The sequence below is a fragment of the Acipenser ruthenus genome, chromosome 21 (genome assembly GCF_902713425.1).
Source record: "Acipenser ruthenus chromosome 21, fAciRut3.2 maternal haplotype, whole genome shotgun sequence".
Taxonomy (NCBI): Eukaryota; Metazoa; Chordata; class Actinopteri; order Acipenseriformes; family Acipenseridae; genus Acipenser; species Acipenser ruthenus.
The window spans coordinates 6,439,192-6,453,246 of record NC_081209.1 but is presented as its reverse complement, the minus strand read 5'-3'; the positions used below and the strand labels follow the sequence as shown (position 1 = coordinate 6,453,246).

Sequence of the window (14,055 nt, the reverse complement as noted above, 5' to 3'; positions counted from 1 at the left end):
AAAAATAAAATAAAACAATACACACACCTTAACAGTTGTAGCAACACATGGGAACATGTAACACAATAAAATAAAAAGGTCCTTATGTACCCTTTAAGAGACACTCAATGTAAGGTGTTACTGTACAATACCTTCTCTATCAGATCCTGCTATGGAGCAATATAAGAATAATATCTGCATTAAAAAACTGTCGACTGTTTCTAACAGCATTCAACTTTGTCATATCAATGGCTAACCCTGCGACTAAAGCAACTCCTCAGTATGCCTGGTAAGACACCCGAGGGAGGTACTGTAAAATACAGGTATGGTATACAGTAGTCGATTAAAGTAGAACAAAATACCTTTGATGAAAGTCACTGCTCCCAAAGGTTTAGCAAGGAGTTTCAAATGTGACAATCTTTACTGTTAGCACAGCACGTACAATGTAACAACTTGGCAGAAAAATGAGTAATTTTCTTAGTAGAGCTATTAACATTCTTTTTTATTATTAAGTAAATCCCAAAGCGAGAGTAAAGCTACATTGTTTTAAAATTGCTTTACCAAATTACTTCATTAAGCAGCTTTTATTGTGGCATGAATAGCTTCATAACCACTAAATCTATCTTTGAGATGTTTATTGCTGTACTCGGATTCAGCCTCTTTTTTCTGCACAGCCGTAACCTTCCCCAGATGCGTCAGCGGCCTACCTTCAGCACCTCGTCATCAGTGGAGCGGCAGTCAGTGAAGTCAGACACATCTGTCACAGTGCCGTCCCGCTCCAACGCCACCACCTTCACCGGCACAACAACCCTCTTTCCGGTCAGCAAGGCCATGTTCAGGATCTCAGTGTCCTTGAGACAAGACAGCACCGGCACAAAACAGATTAGAAACCTCAGAACTTCCATCCACCAATCAGGATGCTCGATTGCAGGGCATTGTCACATGATAGATGACCGCAGAAAATGTCTGGTAATAGGGAAACGCAAAAATAAATAAATCAATGGAAAATAAAATGTTTACAGTAACAATGAAGGCACAGTGTAGCATTTTCTAATGGTGATAAATCCCTGGTTATCGGACATTACTTTGATCTATATGGTAGCATACTTGTCTGTGGTTGGGGCTTTTACCTTCCTGATATGGTCAACTACCAGGCTTCTATTGCTTAATTAACCCATTAAGTACCAAATCTTAACTTTTGCAGTTAACAAAATTAGAGTAAGTTAGCATAACAATACAGTTAAAGAGAAAATTAAAATAACAGGTAGATGCCAGTTAAAAATGCTCCAAATTACAAAGCAGCCTGTCCTCAAATGAGGACAATGGCACTTGATGGGTTAATGACTACAAATATGACATTCAAGATAAGTCCAATGAGACAAACGATTTGTGAGGGTTTATCGCCTGTAGATTTCCATCACAGTCGTTGCATGTGTGGCAGTATATATATATATATATATATATATATATATATATATATATATATATATATATATATATATATATATATATGGTTTTGGACTGAAAGGCTCAGACATAAGAGTTGCCCCAACTTTGACTTTCAAGGATGTGGGTTTTAAGCCTAGAAAACTCCTGACTTTTATGTCTATGACCTGGCTGTAAGTTAGACCCCAAGCAAACTGGCATCCAGCCAGAGCAGATTTAGAATGGGAAGTTTGGATAACATACAGTTCTGCACATTATTTAAAGTTCAACTCTTATGGGGCATCGGGATCAGATAGAAGCCCAACGGGTTCACTTTTTTGCTCACTGATTTTTTTCATGCTAGATCAGAACACAGACAATATTACATCACAGTGTGTTGTATTTTAAACTGTGAAAAGTATTGTGTGTTGTCTGACTTTAAAATTCTGGGTACTGGCTACCAAACCAGGCTGAAGAAAGATCCTTAGAATATACCAGGATAAAGTGTCTTTGACAGTGATGATAGCAACTTGGCATAACTACACTGAAATGTTAATTAAGATCAAAGCCCTTTTTAATACATTTGAAATACTCTGCCTAATGAAGTACGCCTTTGCTCTCTGCTTTTATGCTTAATGCTGTCATTTATCAGGCTTCACACATTACAGCACACAAGCTTTAATTGAGAAGCAGGGGTTTGTGATGGCTATACAGATTATTGCTAATGCTTTGATAGAGAGCCTTAGAAGTTTGGAACATCTGAATGTCTATTAGCTTTGTTTCTCTGCAAGAGTCAATCTGGGATGTTTTATCCTGTTTGCAGTTGTACTGTCCTTGATACAAGTGCATTAAAAAAGCACTAGCCTTCAAGTCATTTAGTGAATTACTAGCGAAAATGGTGATCACATTAAATCAAAACTTGACTTGTCCATAAAATGATGCAGATAAGACTATTTAAGACAATGAATGGCAAGGTTTATTTAAAGTGTATTAACTGTTTGGTGCCTGTATTGATTATGTGATGTTTTTATGAATAATCATGGTTTATTAAGCAGTATAAATTCATAAACTCATAAGCCAAAACTTGGTGTGATTTTGGATTAATCTTCACAATTCCTGGTGTACAGTACTTTAAGAGCAGGGTTTGATTGTAATCATGGTAATAATACACTTCTTAAATCACTCAGATTGTTTCAGGCAGAAAAAAAGACTTGCCTAATGTAACTTCAGACCCTGGAAAGAGTGAAAGAGTTTAGTACATTTATCAGATTGCTTATCTAAACTCAACATGTGGAATTAATGGGAATGATGCATTTACTTTCAGATGCAATTTGCAGAACTTTAATGATCTGAGAAGCAATCCCAAAACTAAAGCCCATGTGTGCAAAGCTAATTTCAACTCCAGAATACCAAATTAATAGAGAACTTTTATCTCTCTGAAATTCAGCCAACACACACAACACTACCAGTACACAATATTAGACAAATCTAATGCTGAAAAAAAGGTGGGGGTGGGGGCTGTAAAACTGTCCAGTTTTCAAGGTGCAAAATACATACTCCTAAAGAAATACATATCTGCCACATTTGCAAAGCCCCTGGTTAACATGGGATCCCCTGGACATGTCTGACTACACCTTTCTGTATATAAGCAGCCAATAGAACAGGGGAGTTGGCCCTTGTTCCTGGTCTTTGTTCCAACCCTGTTCTAATTTAATTAAACCAATGAAACCTCCATGCAGACCCCAAAGTAATTCATTCTATCATTTTACCTGTTAAACCTGGAGTGGAAAGGCCCCCCTGGACCGGGATTAGACACCTCTGGCATAGAGCTTTGGACAATGATTCAACAAAAAGTAGCACAACATTTGTGTGAGGAATGCCTGTACTTGTTCTAAAATCAGCTGCCCAGGGTCGCACTCACTGCCAATGATTACGATTCCCCACAGTAAAGATGAATTCAGATTGCTGTCTGATTCTCATCTAATCCTAGTCGGCCCCCTCAATGCAATGTATGAATTAATTAGTTAATTGTCTCATCATTAGGAGTGGAAGGCGGGCCAATAAAAATGATACATTGACTCAGCGTGGCGAGCAGAACTCAGTATCAGGCAGTCGATAATGATGGGAATTAGCCTGGAGGCACTTTTAATTACACTTCATCCATTAGCGCGCTAGTAATTAGAGTCTCTCATTATCACAACAGAAGAAAAAGAAAAAGAAAAAATCCTCCCGGCTCCCCTAAAGGTGGAGAAAACACGCACCGTGCTCTTATTAATCTGTGGCATTATAATGATGTGCAGAGCAGATCAAATTAAGATGGCAAGGAGAGATTACATTTGATTTAACAGCACCATAAACCGCTACTTACTGTAAATGCGTTGCAATTTGCTGGGCTTTTATCAGTTGTTCATTTTAATATTCATACTGCTCGGTCAATTTCCTTATCACGCAGAATCACGGCTGACATTTTTAGTCCTGAGTTGGAGGCATATGTTATTGGCGTTCCTGAACATGAACATATACCAATAAAACTGCTTTTTATATTATCTCTGTATTTAAAGTGTTGCCCAATACTTTATTTTATTGGATTAATTAAATATAGTTTGAAGTGTAGTCTAGCGAAACACTCATTTCATGTGCCGGGACCAAAAAACCAAAGCGACAGCAACACATCTCATGTAAAAGGGTACGGCCAGTTAGGTATAGATTAAAGGGATAATAACATTGCCTGTGTGCTGTATGACTCTTTATAGCTGCTTAGATCACTGGCTTCCATGATTACTAACTATTCAAAATTGCTTCTGAAAAGACTACTAACAGTGAGGAATTGAGCTGCTTGTTAATGTTGTGCTGTGCAATTCCATAGGCAAAGCAGTGCAGTGAAGCCTGTGCAATGCTAATATGCTTCCCAACCTTACCAGTTGCCTTGATTCAGATGTAATGCTTTGCTGCAATAGCAGGCGTGGCAAATAATGATCTAAGGGGTGTCCAAAGTTGTCTCTTCCACTCCTGGTCTTTGTTCCAACCCTGTTCTAAATTGTTTAATTGAACCAAATATCCTGAAGTAGTTAATTATATCATTTTATCTGTTAAAACTGGAGTGGAATGGCTCTCCAGGACCGTGATTGGACACCCATGATCTAAGCAGAAACAACAATGGAAAATTAACACATAATAGGAAACAGAAACACAATTAAATATTACAAAAACACGTATGGTAAATGTGGAATTTTCATCCCCCACTGTAAGCAGGATCTGTATTTTTTTTTTAATGTGACCAGCTGGTTCTACTGAATGAGAATAGATGAGGGTCTCAAGGCCTGACCGCAGATTGAGAGCCCTGCTATGCAAAAGCAGGGTTCTCTAATCTAAGTAAAACATTTGCAAGTGTGGGATGTTAGCAAACTGCAGCAGTTGTTCTGTTTCTGAGGCATGAGGAGACACGTTGTGAAGATTCTATCAAACACAGAATACCTGAGTGCAGTGCACTGGAGCATTAGTGCATCCTCAAAATGGGATCTACCAGAGACTCAGGAGGAAAAGCAAATCCCTATGTTAGATAGATTTTTCAGAACTCAAGCAGCAAGACTTAAGTAGCACCCTCAGGATGTATTGCACCCTCAGGATGTATTGTTGGGGGAGAGTGGAAATTGCTTTGCAACAAATCCACAGTCAGAAAAGCTTCATTAAAATGCTGTACTGTATTTGTACTGTATTTGCATAGTACACATTCCACTGTCTATGACTGATGCAATTTCTACAAGATTTAAAGTTGTAGTACAAACAGATTCCAGTAATAGATCACGTACTTAAGTATCTCCACCACAGTCTGTCTCTATTAACACCACCAGCTAGTCACAATCACACTGTCTGGGAGACATTGGACAGTAGCCTTAGATTTAGACCTGTGTCGTCCAGCCAGAACTTGAAATTGGAAATAAACATGTCAGCCTCATTTTAAAGTCACTTTGTTGGTTACCTGTTGAGCATGAGATATGATTTGACCTTTTAGGTCCTATAAGCCTAGTCGTCCTCTATACATTTGCTGTCTGATTACCCCATAGTACATGGTTACCCATGAATCTACCAGCTGTCCCGATACTGGCCTGTGGAGTCCTGTGGTGGTAGATCTTCCAGCAGCTATGCACCTAGGCTGTGGAATTCACTGCATTGTTGCATTTGTGATGCAGTAACATTTTATATCTACAGCAGGCGAAAGATTTTATTGTGACATCTGCTCTGCGCTCGTTTGACTGTTGTTTCTCTGTGAATGGCACACCTTCTAAAAGCTCTGTCATATGTATTCATATATACCCTCTCTGTGACAGTAGACACCACATGGTAACTGCACGGTTATGTTAGCTCACCATGGCCAGGGGAGCGATCCCTATGATCTCCTTTTGCATGACATAGAGCTCAGTTTCCCCCTCCTCCGCTGCCTGTCCTGTGCCAGGGAGCTCCACTTGCCACGTGATGCCCAGGCTGTCTGACTGGCTGCTCAGTTCATTGGCTTCAAAGTCCAGCTGCATGATTTCCAATAGGCTGCTCTCGGACCTAAAGATAAAGAGAAAGCACTGGGATTACAGAATAAAAGAAATGGACAAATACAGACAACATAAGACAATGAGCAGAGGTCATAAAGGGCTAAAGTTTTTGTTACATTTTTGTACCTAATACAGTACGGTTCCATTAAAAATGGCATGTATGGAGTCGCTTTGATTGACATTTGACAGTTGGGACATTTTACTGGAAATTAATTTGATTGTTTTAGAAAGATGGGTCCAAAGTTGTGCTCTAGGCTAGTTAACTAAGACTTTAATCATACTGCCTTGTATTGTGCTGATAACAGAAGTAGATTGGCGACATGTGGGAAGTGAAGTTCTCACAACTTATCTTTAGCATTTGAAATGTGCGTATTTAAAACATGTATCTTCTGCCGCAAGCTATTCGATGGGTTTTGAAACAGAAGAGCATCAACAGAACAGGAGAGGCGGGCTACATTACTGCAGGCTTTGTGTGTTGAAACTGTGTCCCTGTGCAGCACCTCACATACTTATAAGTGGAAGTATTACAAGATAACAAGCAGCTTCAGGCAGAAAGGTCCACAAAGGTGAGCTGGAAGCAGAGCAGAACACATTGTATATTTATGTGTACTATATCAGCACAAATTACTGGATGGAAATAAAAATGCAGAAGGAAGCCTCAAAACTATTCAGGAATCCTGTTCTTGCCTTGTACTCAACCTTATGGTTATCAATTATTATTATTTGTTTATTTAGCAGACGCCTTTATCCAAGGCGACCTACAGAGACTAGGGTGTGTGAACGATGCATCAGCTGCAGAGTCACTTACAATTACATCTCACCCGAAAGACGGAGCACAAGGAGGTTAAATGACTTGCTCAGGGTCACACAATGAGTCAGTGGTTGAAGTGGGATTTGAACCGGGGACTTTCTGGTTACAAGCCCGTTTCTTTAACCACTGGACCACACAGCCCCCAATTAAATGTTATGGATCCTCCAAGACCAACCTGCTGTAAACTGCTCTATATATATAAAAAAAACTAATTTGAATATGAATAGTTTTCATCAAAGAAAGCTAAAATAAAGTACATCTGTTCAATAGTGTTAACCAAAAATAAATCGTCTAAACCAATAACTTCTCAAATCCTTTGATATTAAATGGGACACACAAAAAAAAATGCTACGTTCCTTCAGTGGTCTCTTTTCAAGGCCACATTTTGTGTTTTATCCATCAGAAGAAACTGTACTGTGTGATATTGTCATGTTTGTATGTCAGTGATCTCTAAGTAAAAGCCAAATCCCTTAATCTTCAAGCCTTGCTGTCTAATGCCTTGGTTAATCCTTGAGAGATGCTGAAATCCCTGAATGAAGACAGATAGTTAACATCTGTGTCTCTGGGTGTTTTTCCAAGAAACTGCCAAGGTGAGAGCTCTGTGGACAAGCAGAATGATTCGGTGGACTGTAGATTTTCTTAGTATGATTTAATAAGTAGGTCAGGCCAAACAGGAGCAACAAAAGCGGTCTTGTAATTTTTCCTTAAAAGTGGTAAGGGAGACAGGGTACTCCTCTGGCCCCCCCTGCCAAATACTGTACAAGTGCTGAAAGAGGGTGTAGAAAGTCAAAGCAAAGAGGCACTAGCCTTAATGCACTAGCCTTCCACCTCTGACCAGTTCCAGCAGTGAAGTGAGTCTGGTCGTGTGTGCTAGGGTGAGACCCAGGGATGAATACTAGGGGCTGTTCAGGTCCCCTCCAACTCTAGAGATTGCCACTGAAAATTAGCTACTTTGTTATTTAATAGACTGCTAGTTTGACAGAGTCAAATAGTTGAGGTAAAAATAGTCAAGCACATCGACTAGTCGCCACTTTAAAAAAATATTTTTAAAAAAATCAGATATTGGAAAATGTCTGGTGCTTTATTTGTGGGCATACTTCTTCGTAACACTGTTTGGGCACTATATTTTAAAAGTGCTTGGATGATTTTTAATTTTTTTTTAATAAATGTTTAATACATGTTGTAAAAAGTCATTTATATGTTGATGGATTGAAACCGCAACTGCATTTCTGTCTATCTGAAAACTGCACAATGACTTGATAATCACACACTAGTCCCTAGATTAAATATTAGACTTCCCAAATAAAACTCCACATAGCAGTCAAAGCTGCATTAAAGTTTTTAACCCAAGTAAAAAAAAAAACAAAAAAAACACATAAACAAAAGGCCTTGTTTACAGTATGTACTATTGTCATCAGCACACACTGACACACACACAGAGCAGGGTTAGACTCGTATTCAAGACCGTCTTCATAGCTCTTGAGGGAGCTGGAGCCTCGCTAGCCGGCTCTGAAAAGCGCATGAATATAAAGCGAGGTGATTGGAACGGGTTGTGTCCTCAGAGGAGTCAGCTAAGCAGTAAGCAGCTGCCGTTTCATCTCAAAGCACACTCAGTGTGTTTACAAATGCACCTGCCGGGCCGTAAGGGAAATTTAGAAAAACTGAATTTAGTTGATTTGAAAAAAAAAAAACCCAAGTAAATACAAGTACAAAGATCCATTTTTCTCCCCATACCCTCACTCTCAGACAGCACAATTTTGGCACTGGGAAACATCAAGGGTCCTGTTTTGAAGCAAGCGCACAAAGGCAAAATAATTTTCAGAGAGGAATGACATTTTATTTTTAAGAACGGCAGTGTAGTTTTTTTCCTGACGGGAATCTGTATAAACCACAAACAGACCATGTAAAGCAAGGCTGTAAGATTGGTTTCACAGAAAAAGCGTAGCGCTAATAATGGACTACTTTACATACATTAACATTAGGTAGATGAAGATTAGTGCTAATCAGGGTCTGTGGAATGTCAGTAATGTATAGAAGGAAAACACATGCGCTGAAGGTTAGAAATGGAGGGTTACAAAGTGGGCCCATCAGTTCCTGCCTGGAACAATGCTTTGTTAGTTAATTCACCCAGACGCTACGCCTCAATGGGGATTCAGCTGTGACTGATATCAACTAGGTCAGAGGACGATTCACTATATGAGGTCACTATATTTTGGATTGGTTTACCTGCTTAAATTGCTTTTATTATTATTATTATTATTATTATTATTATTATTATTATTATTATTATTATTATTATTATTATTATTATTAATAATAATAATAATAATAATAATAATAATAATAATAATATGAAAGTAAAAATAGAAAATGTAATTGGTCATTTCCTATAATGGTTAATAGAAAAAATGTATAGTTCACCCTGATACCTTATTAGCGTAAAAAGCTCATTTTCAGCCACTGCTAATGTTACAAGATGAAGTGGTGTATCACAACCCTGGCAGACAATTCACACTGCTCATTTCCTCTGAGATTCTACACAAAAGCCTAGAGATGAATGATGCAGTCAAACCATTAATCTGGCCTACTTTTCAGCTAACACATTGAGAAAATGTTATTTTTTTTTGCTGCGGGACAGGAAAAAAAAAGGTAATAAAATGAATGAGAGTGTAAAGGAAGGATGACAAAGACCAGTTCTAGAGATGCAGGATTTATCTAAGAGAAGATTAGCGAGAGTCTCCTAAATGATTAAAAACAAAAAGACATTTCAATTTCAGAGAGTTATAGAGCTTAGTTTAGCTCTCAGCTAAATCTCTATAGTCCCTAAACCTAAACTGTCTCCAATTCTAAATATTCAAAATTGAAAAGCTTTAAAATCAATATTTTACTTCTTATTAGTATAAACAGCATCGTCCCTTATCCTTGGGCTGAAGGTATTTTGTTACCTGCATATCCAGAATGAATAATACAAATAAAAAAGTGAATCAATTCTAAAGCCTTGATTATCAAATCATGAAATGCTCTTGTGTTCTGTTTTACTATGTTGCTTATTACTACTGTGCCAAATATAAATAAGAACAGGACTGTTAAATTATAGAGAACTCAAGGGGATATTATATAGTTATAAATCAAACATTATGACCATTTTCATCATGTAAATAATCTGTTTAAGACGTGTTATCGTCACCCTATTATAGAAGATCCCTTAGTGGTTGTTTTGGTTATTGTGTAACACTATACTGCTCCACAATTGAATGAAAATGATGGATTGCAATGTGAAAATGATCTATTAAGTGCAATTTGAGTGCACACACTTAATTTCCATATAGAAAACGTTATTAGTGTTATTAATATTCCCTGTAGTGTTTAGCATTAGAAAACAGTTCATTTCATTGGGCAAATGCAATTGCATTTTTTTTCTTTTTTTGGTTTCAGATTCTTTAGTGTTTCTAAAAGGGCCATTCATTATTTTCTGCTTCTTATATTTGAAAAAAATAATGCATAGTTTAAAATTCACAAAGGAACAGAGTAGTATTGTTTTTCCAGGAAACTATAAGCTCTCAGAAAAAACAAAAAACAACAACTTTGATCCACCCAATTATACTTATCGGCCGAGGTGAGTCACAGGGTTTTAAGGGCCACAGTAATCTTTGAAAGTGAAAAGGCCTTTCTCTTAATATTAAAAAGGGTAATTGTCTCCTACACACTTAAAACACTCAATCATACAAGATAAAATAAACTGAGTTGAGCTTATATTTAAGCAATTCATTTTATTGAATTTGTTTTCATGAAGATTGTTAACTGGTACACTACAAGCGTGGGTATTTAGCTCTGTCATCATGTGAGTAGATCAGTGAGTGTGTAAGTATGTTGCTGATTACAACCAGTCTTACTTTATCACTTGCAAACAGCCATTCAGCACTGCTTAAATCAGAACTCTGTATATTATGAGATTACCGATAAGGGACCACGTGGATCTGTCCTCACGATGTTATCTGGAATGTGAGAAAGGGTGTCACTGTTGGTTTCAAAAATGAAATTAGTGGAAGACTCAAATATGTAAATTGTTCTCTTGACAAAAACTGCATAATTGTGAGCTGAGGTATGAATATGTCCTCTGTTTGAACAGAACAAGTTTACAAAAAAACAAACACGTGCTATCCATGGAGGACATATTCAAATCACAGGATTTTCCACATGGAATCAAACCAGGACGCCTAACCAAACTGCAAGTGAAATGACATAGAAAAGAAGACCTGTAGAGCATGAATATTGGGCATAATTGGCAGCTATCAACTGACGTAAAATCTTCACAGCCAAGTAAAAGAGTCAAATTTGCATGTGTTTGACGTCCCCATACATGTACAAAGGTTGTTTTCAGATAAACTTTAGCCTGGCCTGCAATTGTATGCCATGAAGTACCTCTCTTAGTACAGCTGTTCTAAGCAGCTAGCCCCAGGGCGGGTTTTAATTCCTAAAGCAGACGGATTTCTCCCACCCTCTCAGCATGATGACTGCCCGTGGAGTACCTGCATCATAATCACATCTGGGCTGATTCACCCCCAGTCCATCTGGCTAGCTTCTTTTGTACTTAATGAATGACTTAATAAGGGTGTCATCCTCCTCAGGTCCTATGAAGAACTAGTAAAGAAGAAATGAGGGCAGCAACTTAATACTGCTAAACAAATTAGTGGCATCAGAAATCCAAGATTTCAACTGTTTACGTACAGGTTTTATCAGGATAGTTTCCCACAGACACAGATGGTGTCTCAGAAATCAGGAAACAATCTAGATTCACATATGCATACAAATCAGCTGCATCCAATGGCCTAGCTCTGGAAATACATATTTTTCTAAAGTTGCTGCTGACTCCTACAGCAATCCCCACTGGTGTTTTAGAACGGAGGCACTGTGAAGCATGCTGTTCTGCTTGACCGGTCATTCGGGGGCCTTTGTTTTCAGATGACAGAGTGCTGTGGAGCTGCACGGCCAGCAGAGATCCTCCTGTAAGCAACATACCGTCTGCTTTGCCAAGGTATTTCCCTAGATAAATCACTACTAACCAGCTGCACTTTTACAATGTATTTGGAATCTGAAGGCTTACTTTGGACCTTATGGATACTGCTGATCCACATGAGTGACATGTTAATGGTAGGACACTTGCCTTGGAGATATTTTCGTGCAGTTGTTGAGATCTTGATTTAGAATAGCCTGGATGAGCAGAAACCTGTGCGATCCATAGCTGTGTCCCAGCACCTCTGTGTCTCGGTGTTATAATACTTGTGTTCATACAGTGCCTTATCTTAGTGGGGATCAAAAGTCTGTTGTATATCAGGTTTACTCATTTTTTAATTACTTCCTAGTTTGGTTCAGTAGTTTAACAGGTATCTTTAAACACTGGAGTAAATGTTTTCAAAATATTTTTGAATTAGCCAGGAAACTTAAAAAAAATAGTTGGGATGCTCACTTCTATAGATATTAACTGGTGTAAAATACTACATTAAGTATATTGGGAATACATGTTGTGTTTTAGCCGATACAAAAAGGCTTTCTCAATAACCAGCAACGCTGTGCTGGTTTCCACAAGCTGAGGAATATAAAATAGAATGGCAATCTAAAAGACAGTAATAGCAGATAAAATCATCTTCAGAGATTAAATTAGTACCACAGGATAACTGATGCCAATTTGCGAGCTGCATGTGATTACACTGGCACTGTTCACTTGTCATGTTCAATTGAACTCCTAACAAGACACCCGAGAGATAGTCCTCAAACACACATCTTGTTAACATAAACAACTGCAGAAGTGTCCGTTTCAAATAAAACGATTATTAGGTTTTAAGTAGCTGAGATTAAAAGAGAGGGATTTTGCCAGTGTGGAAATCCATGAAATTGCACCTCTCTTTGGGACCTTGCTTTTCCTTTTAATACTCATCCATGAAGAAACGGTTTACATGTAAAAATGGTAACAAGCTAAAGCTATGACACGTAACTGCTGAACATCCAACTTTTTTTTTAACAAAGTCCACAATTAAACATTAACACCGTGTTTTGTGCAGGTTGATGGTGGTAAACATTTTTAACACTGGTTTGTCAATCTCTAAGTCTATCCGCTACAGCAGAGTGTTACAATCAATCTGTCAAGCTCCAACATCAGTTAAGACAAGTCTGATGTACCAAGTTGCTCTAGAAGGTTCTGGAATTGCATTCCCTTATGAAAAGCTTGTTTTGCTTGTGCTTGTCTTGTTATTTGGGGCTTCTTTACAGCAGAGCTCCAATTCCAAAATGTCATCCCAGGCTTCTGTGTGTAATATTACTGTCTCTGAAGAGATACTTGTTGTTGGAAACTAATAGAGATGTAACATAAACTATATTTAGCTAACAAACAGCAATGGAAAGAACTGGGCATAGCTATGGACAGCTCAGGGTGAGCTGTGTTAAACTGTGTTTAATATTATTCTATTTACATATCACAACTGTACTGAAGGTAAGCTGCCAGCCTTACCTGTTTGCTATGAGGCTTGACTTCCTGTTACACAGGACGGTAGTGGTCCCATACTTCCCATCCTTTCCTATCTCCAGGTTAATCTCCCAGGCCGGGGAGTTGCTGATCCTCACGTTGCGGAAGGAGAAACCTTTCTTTACCTTTGCTCTGTAAGAAATGAAATACGGTTCGTTTCTATTTCTTTATCAGAACTGACTTGTAAAAACTGCTCAGAGAACAGGGCTTGTTGTTGATGTAATACCATGTCTACAAAGTGTTTAAACACAGCTCATGCATACTTACATAAGAAAAGTTTGGCATCGAGAAGAGGCAGTTTGCTCGTGCCTTCTTAGCACATGATTTACCCCTCTAAGGGGGGTCTAATTTAAATTTACAGTAATAATGGCAGCATGTGACTTCCTCGTCCAATCAGAAGATCACCACGCACCGTGGAACATTCCACAGTACTGTGACTATCCCCTAGATTGAATGTTTTGGTATAGTGGTACAACCAACTGTTCATATATAATATAAGGCTGTAATTCCACCAAGGGGGTCTGGTGTCAGGTGATCAATGTCACCAGAAACTGGACATAAAATAAATCCTTATATTGCATTTGCAGTTTTGATAGATTGTATTTGTTACAACAATTAAACTAAGGTTACATTTTCAGTTGCAAGATATGCATCAATTGAATGAACAACAGGAAACTCCATGTTAAAGATTTCAGTCTAAAGAGTTACCGGTTGCTTTTAATAAACAGGCCAAAATGAATAACTGTTGCATGCGTGTGTATCTTCATGCATCCTTG

The 14,055-nt window shown here is 38.2% G+C and overlaps 1 protein-coding gene across 1 annotated transcript in view; it reads right to left on the bottom strand.

The window, feature by feature from the left end:
* The window catches only part of LOC117428512 (transmembrane protein 132D-like), a 57,910-nt gene that overhangs the window by 12,056 nt on the left and 31,799 nt on the right, over positions 1–14,055 (bottom strand). Inside the window, exons 3-5 of the mRNA XM_058994615.1 lie at positions 13,265–13,411; positions 5,772–5,958; positions 687–830 (exon numbers count right to left, since the gene is read on the bottom strand). Of these exons, the coding sequence (XP_058850598.1) occupies positions 687–830; positions 5,772–5,958; positions 13,265–13,411 (478 nt within the window). The remainder of the gene's footprint in view (positions 1–686; positions 831–5,771; positions 5,959–13,264; positions 13,412–14,055) is intronic.